The sequence below is a fragment of the Plectropomus leopardus genome, chromosome 22 (assembly GCF_026936395.1).
Source record: "Plectropomus leopardus strain MGB_pleo_1.0 chromosome 22, ASM2693639v1, whole genome shotgun sequence".
NCBI classification, from domain to species: domain Eukaryota; kingdom Metazoa; phylum Chordata; class Actinopteri; order Perciformes; family Serranidae; genus Plectropomus; species Plectropomus leopardus.
Genome location: NC_142197.1, coordinates 941927 through 969121, shown reverse-complemented (window position 1 = coordinate 969121; position 27195 = coordinate 941927). Strand labels below are relative to the sequence as shown.

Here is a 27195-nt window from a genome sequence, read left to right as displayed (position 1 = left end):
GCAGCATCGCCCAGAGGACCCTGAGTCCTCCCCGCTGTTTCCCCTGAAGGTGTCCTCATCTGTTGGACCAGCTGGACTCGCCGCTGACGAGCACATTCACTCTGCGGCCGCCGCGCTGAGAAACATGTGGGAGGAAGTGATGTCGTTAATGTGAGGGGATGTTAATGGAGCCGACACAGCTGGGAGCTCGTCCTTACGTCCATATTTAGATTTTAAGATGTTTGTCTTGTTGCCATCTGCACAATCTCCAGGACTAGGAAGCTCTAGAGAACCAAATATACCCTGAAAGTTTTGGAAAAGTCATGAAATCTTGTTTCCCAAACCCGTATAACAAACACGATTTGTTCAAGGACCGTCGGAAATTTGAAAACCTAACAAGACTTTCTGTTTTTTTGCAGTTTTTGGCTAAAGACCAGATAAACTGGGAGTTTTTTTTAGTGATTTTCTTTAAAAAAATATATATATATAATTTTTTTTTTTTCAAAGAAAAACAATTTTTTTTTGTTTTTTTTCCAACGATAATTTCTGTTTTAACAGTTTGTGGCTGTGATAAATGGTGTCATTTTTAAAGAAAAAAAATCACCAAGAGTCTTTATTTAAAAGTTGCCAATTTTTTTTTTAAAGCACTAACAATAATATAAAAAAGAAAAAGGGCAAGATTAAACATGTTTTCTTCTGTGTTAAAAAGTAAAAGAAAAAAACATCTAAAGTTTTATGCCCCTCCCCTAAAGCCTAAATAAAAAATATAAGTCCCTCCCCAGCGCTTTAAAAAACATTTGATATGCCTCCCTCTTAATGCACAGCCCCCTCCCCTCACATAAATAACCAACAGTCCCTAAGTTATATTTAATTATTCAGCTCTCTCTGTTTCTCATCTGAATTCATTATTTTTTAAAAATAATATATGTTTAAAAAACTATTCTTTTGTAATGAAAAAGCCAATAAAGAGTATCGACGGTCATTTGAGAAAATAAATGTGTAGTCTTCAAAATTTGCCTCAAAGTCCTTGAAAAGTCCTGGAAAAGTTATTGTTAAAAATGTGCGTGAACCATGACGGTGTCGGCGTAGTTCATACACATTTTTACCAAAACATTTCACAACAAAGCTTCGCTGTTGAAAGTGTGCGGCTCGTAATGACCCATAATCAACATATTTCAGCTTCTGCTCCGTAAATCTCACAGAGACGCAGCAGCTCTGCAGGAGAACACCTCTCAGACTCTGCTCTCCTTCTTTCTGACTTGCACCAAACCTCCTCCTCCTCCTCCTCCTCTCCTCCTCCTCCTCCTCCTCCTCTCCTCTCCTCCTCCTCCTCCTCTCCTCTCCTCCTCCTCCTCCTCCTCCCCTCCTCCTCCTCCTCCTCCTCCTCCTCCTCCTCCTCCTCCATCTCATCTCCTCTCCTCTCCTCCTCCTCCTCCTCCTCCTCCTCTCCTCCTCCTCCTCCTCCTCCTCCTCCTCTCCTCTCCTCCTCTCCTCCTCTCCCTCTCCTCCTCCTCCTCCTCCTCTCCTCCTCCTCCCCCCTCCTCCTCCTCCTCCTCCCCTCCTCTGTGAGGGAGGAGGGCCTGTGGGGGGTCAGTACGACCTTCAGGGTCACATTCATGTCTGAGTTTATTTACCGGAGGTCCTGGAGGTCGAACAAACTTTGTTTTTAAAATGTTTCTTTTCCCCGAGGAGATTTCAAACTTCACCGTGATGCAACTGTTTAATGGTCCGTTTAGGAGTCCTTTAGACCTCACTTACGTTTTAGATGGAAAACAAGTTGCATTATCAAGTAATATTTGTCTTTTTTATTTTAGCTACAATAATATAATAACTTCATTTGAATTGCACTTTTGAAAAGAGAGTTTACAAAGTGCAAAGCAAAGGCAGATATGGGATACTCAGACAGCAATATAACAACACAAAGCCAAAAAACTCTGTTTTCAGCGTGTGACTGTGACTCTGTGTTTTCAGTGTGTGACTGTGACTCTGTGTGTTTTTAGTGTGTGACTGTGACTCTGTGTTTTCAGCGTGTGACTGTGACTCTGTGTGTTTTTAGTGTGTGACTGTGACTCTCTGTGTTTTCAGTGTGTGACTGTGACTCTGTGTGTTTTTAGCGTGTGACTGTGACTCTGTGTGTTTTTAGTGTGTGACTGTGACTCTGTGTGTTTTCAGTGTGTGACTGTGACTCTGTGTGTTTTTAGCGTGTGACTGTGACTCTGTGTGTTTTTAGCGTGTGACTGTGACTCTGTGTTTTCAGCGTGTGACTGTGACTCTGTGTGTTTTCAGTGTGTGACTGTGACTCTGTGTGTTTTTAGCGTGTGACTGTGACTCTGTGTGTTTTTAGCGTGTGACTGTGACTCTGTGTTTTCAGCGTGTGACTGTGACTCTGTGTGTTTTCAGCGTGTGACTGTGACTCTGTGTGTTTTCAGCGTGTGACTGTGACTCTGTGTGTTTTTAGTGTGTGACTGTGACTCTCTGTGTTTTCAGTGTGTGACTGTGACTCTGTGTGTTTTCAGCGTGTGACTGTGACTCTGTGTGTTTTTAGTGTGTGACTGTGACTCTGTGTGTTTTTAGTGTGTGACTGTGACTCTGTGTGTTTTTAGTGTGTGACTGTGACTCTGTGTGTTTTCAGTGTGTGACTGTGACTCTGTGTGTTTTCAGCGTGTGACTGTGACTCTGTGTGTTTTCAGTGTGTGACTGTGACTCTGTGTGTTTTCAGTGTGTGACTGTGACTCTGTGTGTTTTCAGTGTGTGACTGTGACTCTGTGTGTTTTCAGTGTGTGACTGTGACTCTGTGTGTTTTCAGCGTGTGACTGTGACTCTGTGTTTTCAGTGTGTGACTGTGACTCTGTGTTTTCAGTGTGTGACTGTGACTCTGTGTGTTTTCAGTGTGTGACTGTGACTCTGTGTTTTCAGTGTGTGACTGTGACTCTGTGTGTTTTCAGTGTGTGACTGTGACTCTGTGTTTTCAGTGTGTGACTGTGACTCTGTGTGTTTTCAGTGTGTGACTGTGACTCTGTGTGTTTTCAGTGTGTGACTGTGACTCTGTGTTTTCAGTGTGTGACTGTGACTCTGTGTTTTCAGTGTGTGACTGTGACTCTGTGTTTTCAGTGTGTGACTGTGACTCTGTGTGTTTTCAGTGTGTGACTGTGACTCTGTGTTTTCAGTGTGTGACTGTGACTCTGTGTTTTCAGTGTGTGACTGTGACTCTGTGTTTTCAGCGTGTGACTGTGACTCTCGGGGAATCTCCAGCGAGCAGTGCCATCGTGCGACAGGTCAGTGCACCTGTGTGGAGGGCGTGTCCGGCCCGCGGTGCGACCAGTGTGCCAGAGGTTACCAGGGCGAGTTCCCCTCCTGTGAGCCGTGCCACCAGTGCTTCGCCGTGTGGGACACCGTGGTGGGCGAGCTGTCCAATCAGACTCGCCGTCTGGAGGCGCAGGTGACTCAGCTGCAGATCAGCGGGGTGACGGCGCCGTACAAAGACTTAGTCAGCAGCCTGGAGAGGAACGCCAAAGCCGTCAGAGACATTGTGGAGAGCAACCCTGCAGCGGTGAAGCTGGAGCAGATTCAGGAGCTCATGCATCAAATCACGTTCGTATATTAACCCTTTCATGTGTATTTAACCATATAAACTGAGAGCAAATTGATGAAGATTTCTTTAAAACACGTGGAGATTCATTCTTATGTTATTTGATTTGTTATCGTAATGCTGAAAGGGGAAACAAATTTGAAAAAAAATTATATATATAATGATGATAATAACATATTTAAAATTTATTTAACAAGTTATATAATTCTTAGAATTTTTTTACGTACTTTGTTTTTTTTTTCTTTGTTTTTTTTCCCACTAATTTTCAGGTAATTTTCTTGTACTTTTTCACAAATTTCTTGCTCTTTTGGATTTTTTCCTTCATTGCTCATCGCGTTCTAATGAATCCAGGTTTCAAAGTGTAAAAAAACAGTTCTACAGGGAGAAATAGACGTGTTGTGTTTGAGTTCATTACTGTCTTGTTTCTTCGGGGCTGTTATGTCCTACCTTGACAGTACGCTGAAGGGGGAAAAATATTTGGATAATAATTACATATTTAAAATTATGTTAGAGAGTAATTCTATTGTTATGCATGTTTCTCCAAGTTGTTTTTTTTTTGTCAGGTAATTTTTTTTGTACTTTTTGCTAATTTCTTGCTAATTTTTTTCTTTTTTCTTCTTTCATCGCTCATTTCCTTCTCATGTTTTAAAAGAAATGAAGCCAGTTTGCTCAGATTTCAGTGTGTTAAAAAAACAGACATGCACAAGGGGAAATAGCTGTTCATTACTGTTTTTGTGGCTGTTTCTGCAGGGGTGTGATGTCTTATCTTAACGGAAAGCTGAACACGACCGAGGAGACGTTGAACCTTCTCCACAGTGACGCCAACGCCACCGACGCAAACTTAGACGCGCTGACGGAGGAGGCCGGCCGGCTGGAGCTGAGCGTCCAGGAGCTGAGGCAGCAGGTGTACGACGCCAAGAACGCCAACATCCAGGGTGAGAGACCCGACTGACTGCGTGTTTTTAAACCTCAGACTAACACAGAAAGCAGCGTGTCATCAGCATATCGCTTCACGTCCACCCTGTTAGACGATTCTCCGGAGCTGATCTCTTGTTAAAGTGCTGTGACGTGTTTGTTAGTTTAGTTTAGAGATTTTTGGTTAAAATCACCAAAAATCAGGGCGTGTGGTGGCTCACTGGATTGAGCGGGCGGCCCATGTACAGAAGCTGTGTCCTCGCCGCAGCAGTCGTGGGTTCGATTCCGGCCTTGTCACCTCCTCTCTCTCACTCCCTTTCACGCTTGTGCTGTCCTGTCAATTAGAGGCAAAAATACCCTGAAAAATATCTTTTTAAAAAAATCTTTTTAAAAAAAAATACCCAAATCTTTAAAGAAAAAAAATGAACATGTATTTTCTTTGAAAATTGCCAAAAATGTTTAAAGAAGCCCAAATATTTTTAAAGAAACCTTCCATACCAAAAAAATTAAATGAAAAAGAAAATTGCGCAGATTCTTTTTAAAATCAGAAACACGCCTTCCAAAAAATTCGCATAACATCCTCGTGCTGACATCCCCCATAAATGCGCGATTTGTTCCTGAACTTTACTCCCCTCCACGACGACCCAGACAGACATTAACCCTTCGTGCATTTCCAGGTGCCATGGACACCATTGCAACGGCACACATGCAGTCTACGATGGCGGAGCTGCGCGCCAACGTTTCCACCAGCAATCCCGGAAGCACGGTGGAGAGCTCAGCCGCAGTACGGAAAGCCACGGAGGACAAACTGAGCAGGACGGAGAAAGAGTTTGAACGCAAGCACCAAAGAAACTCTCAGAAACTGGAGAAACTTTCCTCGGAGCTGGAGAAACACGACCTGACGCCGCTCAGCGAGAAGGTGACACCGATCTGTTCTCATGAGAAAAAGTTTCGTCTGAATGTTTTTGAGTTTTCACGTTATTTTTACTTCTCTCTCCTCAGACGTGCGGCGGTGCAGCTGAAGGCGACGGCTGCTCCGGCTCCCGCTGCGGAGGTTTGGGTTGTGTCGGCGAGGACGGAGCGCCTCGCTGCGGCGGAGACGTGTGCGAAGGCGTCCTCACGACGTCCAGAGCTGCTCTCAAGGCAGCCAAAGACCTGGACCAGGAGATCCTGGAGGCCATGCAGGAAGTGGACAAACTCTCCAGGATGGTGAGTGAACGTTTTCATTTTTTAAAAATTAATCAAAAAAAAAAAAGTTTGATGATTGAAGTGCGACTGCAATGATTTGAAAATCTAAAAAAAAACTAAACTAAATCTAAAAAAAGAGCAAAAAACAAGATATTTAATGTTCAAACTGATAAACTTTGATTTATTTGTAAATATACACACATTCTGAACTTTAATGCTGTAATAAATTTGGGACACGGCCGGCTTCTCCGAGAGCTCATCTGAGACGGACTGACACGAACTGAAAAGTCTGCTGGAATCTGACGGATCTGTAATCCACATTTCAGAGTGTTTTTGGAAATCATGGACGTTGTGTCCTCTGAGTTAAGAACAAAGAGCTCAGGCAATTTTTAAATAAAATATTTTAGCAGTTTTTGATGCTTTGAAATTTTTGGTGATTTGGTGATTTCCAGAAAACATTTTGGCTCATTTATTTTTTATATCAGTTTTTATATTTATTGTCTTTACAATCATTCTGCTTTTTTTTTTATTTTATTTTTGGAGATTTTTAATCGCAGTGTTTTAGATTTGTTTTTGTTTTGTTTTTTTAAGGAAAAAAATTTGCTGTGTTTCCACTTTAAAAATTTTGGCAATTTTTAATTATAATATTTATTTATTTATTTATTTATTTATTTATTTTTCTTAAAATTTGTTTGGATTTGTTTTTTTCAAGGCAACATTTTAGTGAATTCTTTTCCTTAATTTTTAAAAAAAATTTACTTATGTGATAAAACATGAGCCTGCGAGTTTGGGAGGCATGTTTTCTGTAAATATCACCAAAAGGACACAGAGTCTATCACAGCCAGAAAATGTTCAAACAGAAATATTAAGCAAGACTGAGAAAGAAATTCACTTTCCAAACTTCCACAGTCATTGTCCTCAGTTCCCAAACACTTTCTGCTAAAAGAAAAGTGGAAACGTCCAACTTTTATATAACGTGTTGCAGACATCAGATTCAGACTAAAACCAATAAAGTTTATCAGTTTGAACCTCAGACATCCTGTTTGTCGAGTGTTCAGCTGAATATCTGAGAATCCTAAGACGGATTCACAAATCATTAAACTCTGTCTTTTTTATGTTTCACACAGCAGCACAGCTTTTTTTATTTATTTAATCTGTAAAATAACTAAAGAAGTCGCTGGTTTTGTGTTTGCATGTTCAGGTGTGGGACGCCAACAACCGCGCCAACGAGGCGAAGGTGAACGCTCTACAGGTGCTCATCAAATCCAACCAGAGCAAAGAGCGAGTGGAGCAGAGCAACCAGCAACTACGCAACCTCATCAAGGAGATCCGAGAGCTGCTCACCAGTCAGTGACGCACAAACACAAACCTTAACTCAGGGTCCTCGCTCCCCGAAAAACAACCATCACAAACCTTAACTCAGGGTCATCGCTCCCCGAAAAACAACCATCACAAACCTTAACTCAGGGTCCTCGCTCCCCGAAAAACAACCATCACAAACCTTAACTCAGGGTCATCGCTCCCCGAAAAACAACCATCACAAACCTTAACTCAGGGTCATCGCTCCCCGAAAAACAACCATCACAAACCTTAACTCAGGGTCATCGCTCCCCGAAAAACAACCATCACAAACCTTAACTCAGGGTCATCGCTCCCCGAAAAACAACGAACACAAACCTTTTATTTGTATGATTCATCTGTAAATGTTTGTTTGAATTTTGGAGCAGCTGCACAGAAATGGCTCCGGGCAAATCCTCTACAGACTGAATGGAAAACGTCAATTTAAATCAATTTTATGAATTTTAGGGCGTTCTAAGAGTTTTACAACATTTTTAATATTTAAAGACATTTCTAGGATTTAAGGATGTTTTTAGGATTTTTGGACAGTTCTGGGATTATAGGACATTTCTAGAATTTCAGGGAAATTTTTAGGAATTTCGGGTGTTTGTAGGATTTTATAACATTTCTCAAAATTAAGGACATTTCTAGGATTTTAGGACATTTTTAGGAGTTTAGCGCATTTTCTAATATTATAAAATCTTTGTAGGATTTTAGGACATTTCTAGGATTTTGGGACACTTAGCAATTTAAGGGTACTTCTCAGATTATTGGATCTTTCTAGAGATGTAGCACATTTTTTAGGACGTTTCTAGGAGGCCAGATTGGGCCCGCGGACCATGAGTTATGAATATCACTGGTCTGAAATGAAAGAGTTAAACTCTGACTGATAGTTGATGTAGAGATGATGTAAAAAAAAAGCTCCTCTGTGTTTGTGACGCTGCAGATGAGAAGGCGGATATTTCAGTCATCGAGAAGGTGGCCAACGAGGTTCTGGCTCTGGAGATGCCGACGTCGACGGAGAAGCTGCAGGAGCTGACGGAGGAGATCCGGGAGAAGGTGGGCGCTCTGACCAGCGTGGAGACGATCCTCAGTCAGAGCGCTCAGGACGTCCAGGCCGCAGAGACGCTGCTGCAGGAGGCCAAGGCCGCCAGGTAACACGCACACCGCCGTCCTTAGAGATCCAGAAGTCTGAGCTGCAAAAATATGTTTTTAATATTCAGAAGAATGTGCCCGTCAAAGTGGAAGTAGACCAGCGTTTTTACTGTACCTTATTTTGAAGTAAGTGTGTCAGTTTAAAGGCTGCAGAATAATGAAGCCGTCGGGGTCGAGCCGCACTTTCTCTCTGCAGCTCTGTCAAAATGCTTTTGTGATTTTCTTCGTCTTTTGGCTTTTTTGTTTTCTTTTGTCTTTGATTTTTTTTTTATTTGATTTTTTTAGGATTTTAAAAAGGACATTTTGTCAGTAAACATTTTTAATTTCTCATAACTATTTTGATAAACACATATTATTTTTTCATTATTTTTTATTTACTATGTTTTCTTTTTAAAAATGTTTAGAGTTTTTTTGGTGTTTGTGTTGTTACTTCAGTAAAGTAACTCAATACTTTTTCCAGCACTAGTGGTGTAGAAGTTTAAAGTAGCATAAAATTGAAATACTCAAGTTGAGTACAAGTACTTAAGTATTTGAGTACTTAATTATATGTGGATAAAATGATGTTACTGTGAATAAAATGAAGTTCATTGACTTTGTGTCCGTCAGCGAGGCGGCGTCTAACGTGAAGGAGACGGCAGACGTGGTGCGGGCGGCTCTGGATGAGACTGAGCGCGCTCAGAGTATCGCCATGGACGCCATCCAGCTGGCCCAGAACAACATGAAGGGAACACTGGACCTGCTGGTGTCTGTGAGTTTGACCCCTCTGATGTCAAAATGATCGAAAGGAAAGGAAAGAATTTTAACAATAATAATAATAATAATAAAGGTAATTTCAATTTAATATCAATAACTGCAAAATAAAACATGAACCTGAGTGACTGGATGCTTCTCTGCAGACGTGCAGGATGTTGCTCACCCTCATTTTTAAAAAATCATTATTATTATTACACTTACAGCAGTTACACTTCAGTCTGTGTGTGTGTGTGCGTGCGTGTGTGTGTGTGTTTCAGGTGGAGTCGGAGACGGCGATGTCGGAGCTGAAGCTCGGTAACACGACGGGTCGCCTGGTCCAGCTGGAGCGGGAGGTCGGCCTGCTGAGACAGAACGAGCTGGAGGTGAAGCGTCTGGCTGAGACGGCTGACTGGATCACCGACCAGGCCAGAGTGAACGCAGAGGAGGCCCAGCAGGTCTCACACACACACACACACACACACACACTTTAAAACAACAAACAATAACAAGAAATGAGAAAAAAACTAAACTGAAATTTTACAGAAAAACACAACTAAAGTTAAATGACAGCAAATGAAATAATAATGAGGTGAAGAGGACGCTTTCATCAGCTGCCGTCAATGATTACTCTGTGTGTGTGTGTGTGTGTGTGTGTGTGTGTGTGTGTGTGTGTGTGTGTGTGTGTGTGTGTGTGTGTGTGTGTGAAGGAGTTTGACGTGGAGGTGAAGGATAAGTTGGAGGAGGTGGAGGACCTGGTGGAGGTGAAAGGCGACTCGGTGCTGCAGGGGAGGAGGCGAGCGGAGGAGCTGCAGCAGGAGGCCAAAGAGCTCATCGCTCAGAGCAGCATTAAGCTGCAGAGACTCGCAGGTACACACACACACACACACACACACACACACACACACACACACACACACACACACACACACGTCAACTGGTTTGGCTTTTGTTGACTTTTTTTTTAAAAATTGAGTTCAGATGTCACTTCCTGTGTTTCTGTGTCCTCAGAGTTGGAGAGTTCGTATTCGTCTAATCAGCTCGTCCTCGAGGCCAAAGCTGCAGAGCTCGCCGAGCTGGAGCAAACCGTCCGCCGCATCCTGGAGGAGATCAGCTACAAAGTGACGCTCTACAGCACCTGTCTGTGATCAGCGCACCTGTCTGTGATCAGCACACCTGTCTGTCATCAGTTTACCTGTCTGTGATCAGCACATCTGTCTATCATCAGTTTACCTGTCTGTCATCAGCACACCTGTCTGTGATCAGCTCACCTGTCTGTCATCAGTTTACCTGTCTGTGATCAGCACATCTGTCTATCATCAGTTTACCTGTCTGTCATCAGCACACCTGTCTGTTATTAGCTCACCTGTCTGTTATCAGCTCACCTGTCTGTCATCAGCTCACCTGTCTGTGAACAGCTCACCTGTCTGTCATCAGTTTACCTGTCTGTTATCAGCTCACCTGTCTGTTATCAGTTTACCTGTCTGTTATCAGCTCACCTGTCTGTCATCAGCACACCTGTCTGTGATCAGCTCACCTGTCTGTGATCAGCTCACCTGTCTGTGATCAGCTCACCTGTCTGTCATCAGCTCACCTGTCTGTGATCAGCACACCTGTCTGTGATCAGCACACCTGTCTGTCATCAGCTCACCTGTCTGTGATCAGCTCACCTGTCTGTGATCAGCTCACCTGTCTGTTATCAGCTCACCTGTCTGTTATCAGCTCACCTGTCTGTGATCAGCACACCTGTCTGTGATCAGCTCACCTGTCTGTGATCAGCACACCTGTCTGTGATCAGCTCACCTGTCTGTCATCAGCTCACCTGTCTGTGATCAGCTCACCTGTCTGTGTTCAGCTCACCTGTCTGTGATCAGCTCACCTGTCTGTGATCAGCTCACCTGTCTGTCATCAGCTCACCTGTCTGTGATCAGCTCACCTGTCTGTTATCAGCTCACCTGTCTGTCATCATTAGTGATCTACCTGCTTGCTCCAGCTCCTCAAACTGTCGTCCAGTTTCCAGGCTGGATTTTGATGGAGCCAAATATTTAGAAAACGTTTTTATTCCCTGAATATTTTATAGATTTTTGGACCAAACACTGTTACATGTTTGACACCATCGGTGCCAAAAACAGGATTTTAACCCTTTAACACCTGGATCAACATCAGTTTTCTTGCGCTGCTTTTAGACGCCTTTAACGAGCGATTAAAGCTTCGAAAACTGGGAAAAATGATTTATTTCTAAAACGTGGAGAAAAAGGCAGTAAGCCACTTAACAAGATGTTGGCGCTAATTACAATAAATTAATAAATGGTGACAAGAAATCGACCCTGAAAAGTAGCTTTAAAAAGAGGGAATAACTTGAAAATTTTCAAATAAAAAAGTATATAACTACGATAATTGTATTATAGCTTTTTTAATTTGTTTTATTTTACAGAATTTTTCTTCAGATTTTCTTTTCTTTTTCTTTTTTTTGTTGCTTATTTTCAGGTAATTATCTTGTAACTTTTTACTTATTTCTTGCTTTTTTTTCAACACGATTCTTGTTAAGTTGCTCGTTGCTTTTTTAAAAAATTGTTTTTATAAGAAACAGGCCAATTTGCTCAGGTGTTAAAGGGTTAATGATGGAAACAAGCTGCCAAAGACCATCACAGTATTGAAGCAATGAGAGCCAAAGGAAACCACTAAAAACCACTGTGACCTCAGTGTGTAGAGACTATAGAACAATATATAAGATACTAAAATCTGTGTATTTAAATATATGACTAAAAACATTTTTATATGTACTTATTGAGCCCAAAGATACATAATGTGGACCAAAACGCATTTGTGAATGTTTCTATGAACAAATATTAAATTTTGAATTGGAAGTTACTGAAACATCTGGTCTTTTATTTTGGGTGGACGGTTGCTGAGAAAGTTTCGTATTTCCTCCAGTTTTGATCAGTAAGTCGTGTCTGCGTTGATCGATATTTTTGATTCAAGATTAACTGCTCAACTAAAAATGTTCAGTGTTTCCCCGCAGGAGCTCATTAAGAAGAGGAGGTAACCACGGAGACTCTCTAATATTTCAGTGAAAAAGAGGCTGAACAGTAGGGACTGTTTGTTATTTATGAGAGGGGAAAGGTCAAATCATTTTTTACGCATTATGTTTTTTATTTTGGCTTTGTGGGGAGACGTGTGGGGAGGTGCGTACGACTTTAAATGGCTGCATATTGTATTTATTTTACTGCTTATTTATTTAATTAAATTAATTAAATTTTTTAAAGATTTTTTTAAATTTAAGTTTTGGTTGATTTATGAAGACATTCATACATTCAACAAGTTTTTTTAAACCTGTTTTGTATCTCAAATTACATTTTTTAATTTAATTTTTCTATGGTAAAATATCTCAGAATTAACATTTTAAAATGATGTTTGCTTATTTGCTCTTTTCCCTGAATTTTATTGTCTTCTTTCAGTAGCGTCCTGAGCATCGGAGTCATGTGTGATTGAAACGTGCGTGTATATATATATATATATATATATATATATATATATATATATATATATATATATATTAAATAAAAATATATTGTTTAATAAATTGTTAAAAATATATTACCAAAAGTTTTTAAGAGACAAAAAAATTGCCACATTTTTAAAGAAAACGTGTCGCGCTCATGATGTTTTTGGGTTGTCTGTCCGTCCGTCTGTCTGTCCCATTTTCATGAATGCAATACCTCAAGAATGTCTTGAGGCAATTTCCTTAAATTTAGATCAAACTTCCACTTGTACTGAAGGATGAACTGATTAGATTTTGATGGTCATAGGTCAAAGGTCAGGGTCACTTTGACTCTGTGTCGTTCTTGTGGACGTGATGTCTCAAGAAAGCCTTTGACCTAAATTTGGAGCAGACATTCGCTTGGACTCAAAGATGAACTAATTTAGTGATTGAAATTTGGTGGTCAAAGGTCACCGTGACCTTAGACAAAACATGTTTTATGCAAAATCGGACATTTTATATCCAAGAGATCAAAGTTCAGCTGTGACAACATCGTGTTTTTTTTGTGATCACATTTTTTTTTTATTTTTGTGCAGAGTGTAATAACAAATAATAACAGGTGCAACATCGAATCACATCCACGTGCCCAAAAATCCCGGTTTAACCCTCCCCATCCTGGCTGGCTTAGAGTGACCCCTGTGATGTCATATCATTTAAAATTAATTAATCCATTAAAAAAACAACCTCAAATAAATAAAGGAAAAAAATAAATGATAATAATTAAAAAAGAAATCCACAGAAATAATTAATGACGTGACATCCTCATGTTGTGCAAAAACACTTTTCTGTCCGTTATTCGAGGGGAAGGTGTGTGTGAAGCCTCCATGTTTCCACACACCAGAAAATCTGGAGCTACAATGTGACTGAAACTCACAACCACGAGGCTGTAACATAAGTTAGGATATAAAAATTCAAATATTTGACTGTATTCTCTCCTTTTCCAGCCACGTGTTTAGAGAGCATGTGCAAACGCAGTTTCACAATCCTGCACACACGTTTGTATAAAAACCTTCTATACATTTTTACGGCCCTGGAGGCCAACATTTATGCTGGTCACAGCTCTGTCGCTGCTTTCCATGAATGTTTTCTCTCTGGCTTTGCCTGCTGGGAGTCGACACGGTCAGTGAGATCATTTCGCAGTTTGGTGGTTTTAAGCCAAAGCCATTAAAGAAATAAGAGGAATCGGATCACATGATGATTCTGATTCTGTAAGAGAGTTTATATAATTAACAGCCATGACTCTTTCAAAGAATTAATCTCTTTGAAAGGTCAACACAAGTCATGCAATGCAATAATCAGCTCCACAGCTATGCAAACACATTTTGTGCAGATGTTCATGACCCTCAGAAGATGATTCAAAGAGAGCGGTGACATTTCTTCCATCACCAGAATAAATGTTGGTATTAAACCTTTCTGCAAGTGACAGATATGTAGAATCTGTACATTTCTTACATAACTGAAATGTTGAAACTTTACATTTCTCTCTGTTTCAATTATAAGATGAAATAACGTCACAAACATGGCTATGTCCAAAACTTAAACTAAAAAATACCCACTTTAATCACTATAAACACAGCTGGACATGTCCCAAACTGCAGTTTAAATACCCACTTTAATCACTATAAACACAGCTGGACATGTCCAGACCCTTTGTTAAAAAATGCGGCTGCCGTTGGTCTGGAGCTTCGGTCTGCTGCTGTCTGTTGTTCATCTCTCAGGTAGGCGCCACCATCCTCTCCACAACTACATTTCCCATGAATCTTTAACATAAGCACGCTCTCCATCTCTGTCTCCCTCTGTTTTTCTGCAGGGGAGGATCTGTGCTCTCTTTAAAACGTGTCAGAAACAGCAGAGATCACATTCACTCTTCATCCTCCGGATCTCCTCTCAGCTCGGTAGGTGACGTCTTCTCTCTGCTGTGTTTTTTTCTTCACTGTTTGCAGTATTTTTAGGGAATTTGACACATTTTTTGGCAATAACAGAACCAGATTAATATTTCAATCATGCACCCTCTGCACCTTTGAGCACTGCACATTTTGCAGGTGCAGCTTTATGTCAAGTATTTCAGATGTGTGATGTACATCTCTGGACTTTGAGTGCAGATGAGATTTCAGCCAATTTTATAGTAAAGATTTATTGTGGGGATTTATGTTGGTGGATTACTTTAACTCTCTAAAAGCAAATTGCAAATTGGTTTGATTTGTTTCAAAAACATGGGAAGAAGGCAATGAGAACATTAAGAAGACATGGCTAAAAAATAGCAAAAAACTTTTTTAAAAAAAACCCCAAAAAGTTCAAAGAAATTTACCTAAAAGTTATCCCCGCCCCCCCAAAATAGCAAAAAAAAGTAGAAACAAACAAAGGTGCTGAAAATAATAAAAGTGTATTTACTTTATATATTTTTATTATTTTTATTTTCTATAACATCATTTTGAATATGAAATTATTAAAATACAAATACAAAATTTAGATAGTTTTGCCCCTTTATTATTTATTTTATTTTATATGAAAGACCAAAATAACTAAGAAAAATACATTTTCAGCAATAAATCTTATTTTTTCAATTTAAATTCGCTGAGTTTCATTACCAATCACCAGTCAAAAACAATAAAGTGTTTCATTATCGAGTGCTAACAGGTTTGAATCCTGTGGTTTTAATCTGAATGGTGGTTTTGATCAGAAGTTTTGCTTTTAAAAACGCTGGCAGACAAACAGACGAGCTGAGAATCATTGTTATGTGAGATAAATACATTAAAACTCTGATGGTTTGATGAGGTCCAGAGCTGAGCTTCGAGGAGAAATATGGTAACGAAAACTTTGGTTTAAAATGAAATAAATCAGCAGTTACTGGCTGGACTGCACCAAATCCTCTGACTGTGTAAAATCCCCCTGAAACCACTTTAAATCAGTTTGTTCCTTTTTTTCGATAAAATCTGTAAAACAGGACTGAGAGCCTCCAGCTGTGCAGGTGACTCTGTGCGGCACGCGAACACTTTGCTTATTTGGCACTAAACACAGATTTGTTCTGCAGGAATTTCCTTGTAAGTTTAAATATTGGACGCGCTGAAATGTTATTGATGATGGCATCAGATGAAAAGTCAGAGCATTACCAAATGAGAACTAAATGTCATCACAGTAGTTTTCGTGAAATGAAAAATTGAAAAATTGTTTGTCTTCTTTTCTGGTGCGACAGTCAAGAAAATAAAAAAACGACAGCAGCGGAGGACTCGCACACAAACGAGAAAAAGAATCAACCTGAGGTCTGTTTTTTAAATCTGTGTTATCCTACAGACACTGAAATAATGTGCAAAAGTTTCAGTCCATCACAGTAGTTATCCACATTTTTCAAAAAACAGAAACCCAACCAACCTCATAATGATATGTTTTGCAAGGTCAAGGTGATCTTGACATTTAAGGTTCAACCACCAAATCTAATCAGTTAATTCTTGAGTCCAAGTGAGCGTTTGTGCCAAATTTGAGGAAACTCCCTCAAGTCACTCATGAGATATTATGTCCACAAGAATAACAAGAATGACAAGAACACAAGGTCATGGTGACCTTCACCTTCCTACCAAATTCCGATCATTCATTGTTGAGGCCAAGTGGATGTTTTTGTCAAAACTAAAGAAATTCCTTTTTAAGATATTATGATCAAGAGAATAAAATGATGTAAGGGCACAGTGACCTTTGACCTTTTGACTACCAAATCTAATGAATTCATCCTTGAGTCGAGCGTGACAATTGTGCCAAATTTGAAGAAATTCCTTTAAGGTCTTCTTGAAATATTGTTTTCACCAGAATTAGACGGATGCAAAGTCACCTTGACCTTTGATGATGTCAGCTCGCAAACCGTGGACTAAACGTATGATCTGATTTCCAATTTAAAAGTTTTCGTGGTGCTTTAATGTGATCGATGTCGGCCGATGGCGTCATGGCCACAAATCGACTCAACCTGCTCCACTTACGGGTCATTTTAAGACTTTCCTAGGATTTTTGGAAATGTCCAGGATTTCAGGACTTTTCTGGGATTTTAGGCAATTTCTAGGAATGCTAGACATTTTTAGGATTTAAGGATGTTTCTTGAGTTTTACAAATTTCTAGAATTTTAAGATATTTATACGATTTTAGAATATTTCTATGATTTTTGGACATTTTTGGGATTTCAGGATGTTTCTTGAATTTTAGAAATTTTTTTGAATTTTTTAGATATTTTCCTAAGTTTCAGGATATTTCTATGGTTTTAAGACTTTTCACGAATTTCAGGGCATGTTTAGGATTTCAGTACGTTTCTATGATTGAGGACATTTCTAGCATTTTAAGACATTTCTAGGATTTTTTGGAAATTTTTTAGGATTTCAGGAAATTTCAAAGAATTTAAGATATTTCTTAAATTTTAGGACCTTTTACAGGATTTAAGGAAATGTATAGGATTTTAAGACATTTTTGGGGGGATTTTTAGAAATGTCTAGGATTTCAGGACATTTCTAGAATTTTAGGATTTTATGATATCTTTACAATTTTAGGACATTTCTCTGATTATTGGATCTTTATAGGATTTTAGGATGTTTCTTGAATTTTAGGACATCTCAATGATTTTAGGACCTTTTATGGGATTTCAGGATGTTTCAAGGATTAAAGGACTTTTGTAGGATTTTCAGATATTTCAAGGCCTTACAAAGTGTTTGTAGGATTTTAGGACATTTCTAGGACTTTAGGATTTTAGGATTTTAGGACATTCTACGGATTGAAGGATGTTTCTTGAAATTTAAGGACATTTATAGGATATAAGGATATTTGTAGCATTCCAGGACATTTCCTGAATCCCAGCAAGTTGAGCATCCCGGCTTTAATGGGTTAACAGACTCTGTGTGTCCAAGGAGTTAAAGTTGCTTCTGTCAGGCTGCAGATACATGAGAACTAGTTTTCCTGCTGCTTTTGACCTTTTAAGGGAAGTCAATGTGATCTTTGTGTTGTATTTATTGATTCTCTGCAGGTTCTGTGGTTCTTGTCATCTGTAAAACAGTTTGCCCCTCAGGGACAATAAAAATATCCTGATTCTCTATCAGGAGTCCAGGAAGTTTATCAGTACTTTTGTTAGTGTGACTGATCAATAGCATGATACGTTTTCCTCTTTGCCTTTCCCGCCGTGCGTACAAACAGCGCCCTGTGATCGACAAGGCGTCTTAAAGACTTTTACAAGATCTGAGAATCTGAATTTGTGTTGGTGTTTCGGGCGGGAGACAGCTGTGTGGACACTGAGACAGAGCTCTGTTTGTGCTCGCAGGCCTCGTCTGCTTTTAGGAAAAAGAGATGTTTCCCATGTGATCCCAGATTACAGGCAGCGTCTTGTGTGCACGGCTTGAAGTGACATCACAATCTGCACAAGTACGGGAATTAACGGAGCTATGACGGAGGAAACAGCATTCCCAGGAATCTGTGGCTCTTCATTTTCCGAAGAGTTCGGCGTCTTTTAGACAGCGCAGGAACATTTTTTATCAGATATTTAAACAATGGATAAGTAGCTAAAGATTCTTTAGACCAGTGATGCTTCACTCGTGGCACAAATCTGGCCCCTGATAGGGCCCCTGGTGGCCCCCCAATTATTTTTTAATTCACAATAAAAATAAAGTGATTGACTCTGTGAAAAGTTTTTGTCCTTTTAGTCTCCATAAGGTGTCAGAGACATAAAACAGCATCAAAATAGAGCTTGTTTGATCAAAAACACACAGCTGAGACACTAATGTCCTAAAATACTAGAAATGTCCCAAAATCTGACAGATGTTATAAAATCCCAGTAATGTCCAAAAATTCTAGAAATATGCGAGGATCATACAAATGTCCTTAAATTCTAGATATGTCCTAAAGTCTGAGAAATGTACTATAATTTGATAAATTTCCTAAAATCTTAGAAATGTCCTAAACAAAAAAGTCCTAAATCTCAGAAATGTACTAAAATCCAAGTAATGTTTTGAAATTTTGGAGAACAAAAAATCCAAAATGAAAAAGCCATAACAGTTTTTAAAAATTAAAAAAAAAAACTGTTTTCAAGAATTGGCATAAATCTAAAAAGGAAAAAATGCTGAAAGTTAAGGAAAAAAATCACTAAATATAAAGGTTTTAGGACATTTTTGGAGTGTAGGATGTACATTGGATTTTTGGACATTTCAAGACATTTTCAGGATTATTTTTTTAGGACATTTCTGGAATTTTAGGATGTATCTAGGATTTTAGGATGTTTCTATGAATTTTGGATATTTTGGGGATTTCAGGGCATTTCTCTGATTTTGGGATGTTTTGGGATTTTAGGACATTAGGGTCTCAGCTAGGACCTCTGTCTCCACAAGCTCTATAATAATGTTGTTTTACGCACTCTGGCACCTTATGGATACTAAGAGGACAAAAACAATTCACAGTGTCAATCACTTTATTTCTACTGTGCATTAGAAATGGTTGGGGAGCCACCAGGGACCCTATCAGGGGCCACATGTGGCGTGACATTTGGCTTTATGTTGAGCTTTGCTGGTCTCGGGTGTCTTTCTAGTGTCGAAAATGTCCTGCAACATCACAAAATCTGTCTGACATGTTAGAAAACTTGGTATGCAGCTTGTTATTTTGGGCCCCTGGCCCCTCAGACAGCCTGAGTGCGGCCCTGCGCACAGTGACGTCAGCGCGTGATTTTGGGTAACTGTCTCTTTAAGAGGCGTCAACGGTTTGTTGACGGAAGTCGGTCCGTTAACTAAATGTCTCGGTCCTGCCCTCCCCTCCGGTGTCCCCGGTGTCCACATGTTTAACTCAGCCGTCGGTCGTGCTGTCACATCAGACGGCTGCTCTCTCAAATCGATCAGTTTCAGTGATTAATCAGAGAATCGATCGAGGAGAAACAAACGGTCCGCGTCCCCCGGAGAGCCGCCGCTAGCTTCTGAGGCGGAGTTTTAGGTCGGAGGTGTCTGTCGGTAAATCACGATGTCTCCGCAGATAACCGGTGAGTTCACCGACAAACGGACAGTGTCGTTAAAACAACGACCTTCATGTTATCGAGTAAACTCCGTTAAAACGTTTAATTTATCAACTGAAAGCGGCGAAATATCAGCTAGCTCTTAGCCGCTAAGCTAAGTAGCATTAGCTTCAGTGTTAGCTCCCTTTGCTTCTTCAGTGAAAATGATTTTATTTTTCAGCATATTTATTTATTTTTATTCGTCCTTTTTTAAGGAAACTCACTCATCCTGCTGCATCTTCCAAGTCTGCCCTAAAACTGTTGGCATAATAATATTATATCATATATTTTAATCAAATAGGGTTACATGTAAAAATGTACAACCTTAGACAAAAATAAATAATAATAAAAAAATATATAAAAGTTATACAACATGGGACAGAGCCAAACAAAGACAGTAAAACAAATAAGAGTAAATGAAATTAAAAAAAAAAGTTTCTTCTTCTTCTCATCATCATTATTATTATTATTAATACAAGTGCAAAATGCAGCAGATTTACAAATATATTAAAATGCAGTTTGAGAATTTTTTTAAACAGCAAGAGAGTAAAAAACATACAACAAAACAAAAATAATGTACCGAACTAAAAAAGTGCTCATTTTTATTTTTTAAAATGTCACCTAAAAATGAGTGAAAAACAAACAAACCAAAAGCACAAAGGCAAACAATAAGTGAAAGGACCTAAAGCATGTTTAACAATGATTCTGTCAAATAATTTTAGGTAATTATGATAATTATAAATACATACTGTTTAGATGATTTCTCTTTGCTTTAATTTATTTGCTTCAAATGCAACAATTTCCTGCAATTTGTGGAACGTGCACCGCCAAGTTGCTCATTAAGTTAACTTTGGAGTTAAATTTTTTAGAGAAATCAAACCAGTTTGCTCTGAGTTTGAGCGTTTCGATTCGTGCGACGGCGTCTGAATGAAAACGAGACAAATGATTCAAAGTGATTAAAAAAAACCCAGATCAACAGCATCAAACATTTTAACTGCAACTTTTACTTTGAGTCCATTTTGCTCATTGCGTACTTCTACTGAAGGCAGGTTTTGAATATGAGACATTTACTTGTAGTGGGATATTTTCACTGTCTGGTTTTAGTACTTTTACTTCAATAAATACTTCCACGGCCGGGTGTCTGCGTGAACAGTGAAACTGGTTTCGGTTGCTGTTAAAATGTTTCTCTCTGTGGGACTCTCAGTGTAAGTGATGAGGAACAAAAATAAAGTCCTTTTTGTAAAACCTGAAATTTATTTCAGGCCTCAGAGGTCTCCATGAATCTGGCGGGTTTCTTCCAAAGTTTCTCTCCTCAGTTTACAATTCCCTCTTTGTGTTTCCACCGGCAGCTTCCCTGTCGGGCTGCGGTGAAAAGACAGAAACAAAAAAAGGGAACGTTGTCCGAGGAAGACTTGAGATAGCCGATTAATCTTATTGATCCACTTTGCTGAAGACTCACATCGGCCTCAAATAAAGGATTCAAATAAGATAATCAACATAAATAAAGGTATTTTACAATTGAAGTTTGTGTTACATGAAGTTTTTTTTATTTTTTATTGTTATTGGAGGTGCAGAATGCGACAGTAACATTAACCCCTTGAAATGTAAGCAAACTGACCAGATTTCTTTCCAAAGCATGGGAGCAATGCAACTTAAGAAAAAAAAGACCCAGAAAATTGTGAAAAGTGGAAGAAAATTAGGCAAGGCAAAAAAAACCTCAAATGGTCAAATGACCTTAAAAAAAGGCCTATTTTTGAGCAACAAACAAAAACAAAAGGTATAAAATGTGCATTAACAAGAGAAAAAGTAGATGTACAATGCTCACTTTTCCCCCATAAAACAGAAAGAGGACTCACTTCAGAACAAAAGAAGAAAGGAAAAAATATTACAAAAAATACAACAGAACAAAAAAAACCAAACAAACCAGAACACAAAAATCAAACAAGCACTCAAATTTTTATTTTGAATTTGAATGCAGACGTTATAAAAGAAGCCAACAACTAATACATCGCTAACAAAAATCATCTTCAGCGTTTATTTTTGAGTCCAGTCGTGTGTAAACACAAACAGCTGATCACACTCACAGGTCACCCCGCAGGTCCATGCAGCCGCCTGCCGCTGAGCCCCAAATTTCAACACAAAAATGTGGCCATTATTATGACTATTATCAAATGCTTTCTGTCTGTCTGTGTGTGTGTGTGCGCAGCTCGGACCGTCGCTCAGCATGGACTCTGATTCTGACCTGCTGATGAAGGAAAACATCAAGATGATGACTGACATGATTCTGCTGTGTGCCACTCTGGCTCTCTCCCTCTTCTTCTGGGTCGTCTCGCTCACCATCAGCACCTACTACGGTGAGTCTGCACCCCCGCCAGCTCCACTTAACCCTTCAAAACCTGGACGGACATCATCTTAACTTGTGCTGCACCTCTGAAACGTGAGCAAAAAGGTTGAATTACATTCAAAAACATGGTAAAAGGCACTGAGCAAATTGCAAGAAATTGGTTAAAAAGTGACAAGAAAATAACTTAAAAATCAATGTTAAAAAAAAGAGAGACAGAGAAATAATACAAAGTTACTAGTTTATGATGTTAGAATTATAGTCTCAAGATATTTAACAAAATATCTAATATTTATAATTTTCTAGCACTTTTTTCAGGTCATTTCCTTGTTTGTATTTGATTTTTACTTTTCTTTTTTTAATTTTCAGTTATTTCTTTTGGGTCATTTCTCGTGCAGTTGCTCGTTGCCTTCCATCTGTTTTTAAGAGAAATCAAATCAACCAGTTTGCTCAAGTTTTTAAAGGTTTAATGTTAACACGACAGTCTGTAAGTTTTGTTTTCACTGGAGGAAACATTTTTGTGAATAGAAGAGTGGAAACAGTTTAATGTTGGTCCGAAATGTCCTTTGAGAAAGTCAAACCAAAGCATGTGTTTTTCTCTAAATACCACATTAGATTCTCCGGAAGGGAAAAAAAATATCTTCAACAGTATCATTTTAATGGTTTTCCCCTAAATCATATAATGTTCCACTTTGTCCAGTTTGATTTGGGCTCTAGTTCAGTTTTTGCCATGCTCTTATCAGTGAGATGATCGAAAGGGTTCCTGCGTGACCATGTCCTCATAAATGCTTCATCTGAGCTGGAGGTTGTCATCTGCCTCCAATAAAAAATAACAGTCAGAATCAGAGGAATCGAGTATAATGGCAAGTGAGGGAATTTCCCAAAACAGCAAACATAGTCAGTCCAAAAACTCACTCATCAAGACTGAACTCTGAGAATCTGCAGACTTCATCCAGACAGCAGAGAGATGCTGATCATTAGTTTGTGCAAAGATTGATTTGATCCATAAGTGAAATTTTGATGTTTGAAGATGCCATTTTCCCACAGACTGCAGTAGTTTACATGAGGGCAGAATTCAAAATGCAGTTTTTGAGATAAAATTCTGAAATGTTGCACACTTAATCTACCATGAAAGCAACATTAGCATTTTTTCCTAATCTTTAGGATTTATTAAGCAGCGTTTGCGAGTATATACTTCCAGCAGCGTTTACAGTGCTGATGCGTTGTAGGCTCAGTTTTCGATAAATCAAAAGTCTGCGTGGATGGTTTGTGTCGGACAGTCTGAAGACGCCCTGCAGCGAGTTTGTTGTCAATTGAGCCAAAAATGTAAGAGGAGACGGTTTAATCAGTTTAACATTTTTTGATAAAAACAGAGTGATGGACTTCGTTATTTGTACCACAGTGAAGTGAACAAAAGTTTCTTCACACATTTTTGTGTACGTTGCAAAGCTGCAGCACTTACAAATGATTTATGAATATTCAAAGTTGACATGCAGATGGTCTCTTTGGCGCGTCCATCAGGACAGTTGGCTTGTGTTTGCAGCTGAGGACGTTTGGCATGAGATTGGACCGATGTGCAACTATTTCCTCTGAATAATAGTAAAAATGATAATAACAAACTTTATTTTTATAACGCTGCTGCATTGTGCACTTGCATGTGTACATTTCTATGATTTTAGGACATTTCTAGGTTTTATGCAGTTTCGTGCATTTTTATGCTGTTTTTTGCGCTCTGGCACCTTATGTAAACTAAAAGTACAGAAACAGTTCCCAGTGTGAATCACTTTATTTTTATTGGGAGTTAGAAAGTGGTTGGGGGGCCACCAGGCACAATATCAGGGGCCAGATTTGGCCCACAGGCTGTAAGTTGAGTATCTCTGGTCTCTAGTTTCAGCCAGTTGGGCTTGCATGTCTAAATAATGATCCGTCATGTGTGAATCTGTGTGCAGCGTCACAGTGAAGCTGCCAGCAGCACGTGTTCAGCGCTCAGCGTCACAAACTGAGGAGGTTTTGTTCCGCCGTCAGTTGATCCTCTCATTCACCAAATGTGTAAAATCTGCAGAGTGGAGAAATGTCACACCGATTGTGACGGCGGTCTGAGTTTTTGTGTGTGTGTGTGTGTGTGTGTGTGTGTTTGCAGGAACACTGCAGCCTGTGTCACCGTGGCGATGGCTCTTCTCCATCCTGGTTCCTCTGGTGCTGACCATCAGAGCGCTCAAGAGACGCAGCCTCAACTACTCTGGAGCCCTGGGAGGTGAGTGTGTGTGTGTGTGAGTGTGTGTGTGTGTGTGTGTGTGTGTGTGTGAGTGTGTGTGAGTGTGTGTGTGTGTGTGTGTGTGTGTGTTTAACCGTTTTTAAGGCTGCAAGCGTAAATACTTTTCATCATCAGTGAACTGAGTGACTGATTTGTGAGAGGATGAAGTCACGGAGAATAACCATGTGACCTGCAGCTCCCCTCGACTCCATCAAGTGTGATTTTGGTTTTTTTTTGGCTGACAGCTTTAGTGTTTTGGTTCGGTCTCAGCGTTCACATGTTGCCAGAAAAAGCAGAACTTTACAATTATAATGTCCTATAATCTGAGTTCTGAGTGTTTTTTTTTAAATATTGAGCTCAGAAGTTTTGCTCACCCCACATAAAGCCTGTTTGTTAGCGTACAGGTTGCACCAACGAGATATAATCGTGATAAAAAGGAGGACTCTGCAGAACATCTGAGCCGTCGGGGCTGTTTCGCGGAGCTCGGTGCAGACGGGCGGTATTCTGTTGGCACATCTGACACCTGACTTTTTATGGTATTCTTGAACGATTTTGTAACACTTGACTTTTTCACCGCAATCACAAGAAGTCCTCGAGCATGCAGTCATAAAAGAGCGCAGTAAATGAGGCTGATGGGTCACTAAAACCATTCGAGGTCCCGAATCCTTCCACGCTGCAGAGAAATCAGATATCATCAAAAGCTCTAAGAGGCTCGTGGACACTGAGTCATACTCAATCAGACCGCAGCGTTTTACAGGTTTTTACCAGCCTTCAATAAAATGTTTCCCTAATCGGCATGATTATCAGAATCCTCGCTGCAGCGGTCGCAGGTTCGACTCCAGCCTCGGCCCTTTGCTGCATGCCGGCCCCTCTCTCCCTGCCTTTCACACTTCCTCTCTGTCCTATCCAGTGAAGGCCCAAAGCCCCGGAAATGTCCAGAAAAAAAAGACTGATGTCATCAAGCCTTCTATTGTGCTTTTTTCTCTTTTGTTTTTTGTGTTTTTTTTAAATATATATATTGTTGTGTTGTTTGTTGTTTTGTTGCAGTTTGTTTTGTTTATTTCTTTTGGGTTTTGTTTTTTTGTTTTTTATATTATTTTGTTTTTGCTTTGTTTTGTTGTTTTTGTGTTGTTTTTTATCTTTCGTTGTGTTGTGAGTTTTTAAAAATATTTTGTTGTATGTTTTTTTATATTGTTTTGTTTTGTTTTATATTTTATTTTGTTTTGTGTTGTGGTTTTGTTTTGTTTTTTGTTTTGTTTTGTTTTGTTTTGTTTTGTGTTGTGGTTTTGTTTTGTTTTTTGTTTTGTTTTGTTTTGTGTTGTTATGGTTTTGTTTTTGGTTTTGTTTGTTTAGTTTTATTTTAGTATTTGTTTTAATTTGTTTTAATTTGTTTCATGTTTTGTTTTGTTTTATTTATTTTTTGTTTGTTTTATTTTTTGTTTTGTATTGTTTTATTTATTTTTTGTTTGTTTTATTTTTTGTTTTGTTTGTTTTGTGTTTTGTTTTGTTTTGTTTATTTTTTGTTTGTTTGTTTTATTATGTGTTGTGTTTTTTCCAACATTGTTGGAACGTTTTGTAAAAAGAACATTGTCTGGTCTGTCACCTCTCAACATCACCAAAACATCCCCAAAGTGTTGCAGCCCAGGAACATTATTTTAAATGATCCTTAAAATGTTCTTTGAACGTTAGATGAAAATGTTTTCTTTAAAACGTTATAGTAACTTGTAGGTAATATTAGCGAATGTTGTGGGAACGTTCCCTGTCAGCTGGGATGTACAGTCTGTAGTTTGACCCTGAGGGACGATGAAGATCCGAGCGACGAGGTCCGAGAAGTTTACTGCAGTTCATTCACACAAACTGCCCACGCTGGTTTCATCCAAATCTGCTGGAAAATCTGCCAAATATCACTTCAGCTCTTTACAGCCAAAGAGTCTGTCGCAAACATTCAAACGTGTCAGCAGCGGTTTTCTCTTTTGGTTCTGGTCGTGTTTTAATAAAGCAGCTGAATCGGTTAGACATCAACTGAGATTTTTCATCAGATTCAACATAAAAGGTTTGTTTCAAGTTTTGTGGATCACATTTTCTCACTAAAGCTTTTAATAATTTTAACAGATCAAGCCGGAAAATGGCCTTCTGCTGGATTTTAAGACACATGAGATCATTGCTATTGGTTTGGTTTATTAAAATGCTGAAGGATGCCTTTGTGTTCTGCAGACAAAGATGAAAGTTATTTTCGATTTCCAAGAAGCGGATATTTTGGAGTAAAAGTTAAAAAACACAGGCTGGAGGCAGGAGTGTTGAGTCCGCGTGTTGGATTTGTCCTGTGAGGTTCATTTTTAAAACCTGTATGGAGGATTCAGACTTTCTCTCTGATGTGAAATGTTTTTCTCAGCCCTCCTGGTGGGATTCGTGTTGACGATGGCCAACTACAGCTTCTTCTCCGCCCTGCTGGCCTTCTTCCTCACCTCCTCCAAACTGACCCGCTGGGGAGGAGCGCAGAAGAAGAAAATAGACGCCGAGTACAAAGAAGGTGAGAGACGTGAAGCTGTGCTCTTTAAAAAAAAAAAAGTTATATATTGGATCGGAGTTTGCACATGGTCATTGAAGTTGAAGATAAATTAAGTTAATACAAAGGGATACCTTGAAAATAACCCATTTTTTATGAAAATGCTTAGAAAGTCCAATAAATTTAAATCAACCACATAAACTGTTATATATGTATAGTTTTTTTCATCAAGTTATTATGATTAAATTGCTCAGGATTTTTTATTTTATTTTATTTTTTATAGTTTCTTTGATGGGGACAATGCAAATTCACATTAAACTTCAGCCTGTTACTAACAAGCTTTATATGTATGTATATACAGATACATATATATGTATATATTTGTTTAAATAAATATATATATACACACACATACAGTTATACATGTATATATTGTGGTTTTATTGCCTTTTTGTAAAGTTTTTTGTATGTCCTCTCAAATGATATTTATGCTATTTTATTTATTATGTTAAGTCAGTTTGACTCTGTGGTTTCAAATGTGCTTCATAAATAAATTTGGATTGGATATAGATATTAGAGCTGTTGCTAATGTCCAACTCCTGTCCCTAGTTTGGATTTTAGTAAAAAAAAAGAAAATAAAAAGATACGCCTGAAATGAGGTATGAA

The 27195-nt window shown here is 39.0% G+C and overlaps 2 protein-coding genes across 3 annotated transcripts in view; both read left to right on the top strand.

Moving 5' to 3' along the window:
* The window catches only part of LOC121961283 (laminin subunit beta-1-like), a 41021-nt gene extending 29257 nt beyond the window's left edge, over positions 1 to 11764 (top strand). For both annotated transcript variants that reach the window (XM_088073009.1, XM_088073008.1), the window contains 10 exons: positions 3201 to 3570; positions 4319 to 4503; positions 5161 to 5402; positions 5486 to 5692; positions 6873 to 7017; positions 7956 to 8163; positions 8771 to 8912; positions 9175 to 9351; positions 9604 to 9763; positions 9905 to 11764. In XM_088073009.1, the coding sequence (XP_087929135.1) occupies positions 3201 to 3570; positions 4319 to 4503; positions 5161 to 5402; positions 5486 to 5692; positions 6873 to 7017; positions 7956 to 8163; positions 8771 to 8912; positions 9175 to 9351; positions 9604 to 9763; positions 9905 to 10041 (1973 nt within the window). In that variant the 3' untranslated portion in view covers positions 10042 to 11764. The remainder of the gene's footprint in view (positions 1 to 3200; positions 3571 to 4318; positions 4504 to 5160; positions 5403 to 5485; positions 5693 to 6872; positions 7018 to 7955; positions 8164 to 8770; positions 8913 to 9174; positions 9352 to 9603; positions 9764 to 9904) is intronic.
* A 7387-nt stretch (positions 11765 to 19151) lies between these two features.
* The window catches only part of tmem19 (transmembrane protein 19), a 61057-nt gene continuing 53013 nt past the window's right edge, over positions 19152 to 27195 (top strand). Inside the window, exons 1-4 of the mRNA XM_088072394.1 lie at positions 19152 to 19416; positions 21635 to 21782; positions 23910 to 24023; positions 26416 to 26553. Coding sequence (XP_087928520.1) covers positions 21653 to 21782; positions 23910 to 24023; positions 26416 to 26553 — 382 coding nt within the window. The 5' untranslated portion in view covers positions 19152 to 19416; positions 21635 to 21652. The remainder of the gene's footprint in view (positions 19417 to 21634; positions 21783 to 23909; positions 24024 to 26415; positions 26554 to 27195) is intronic.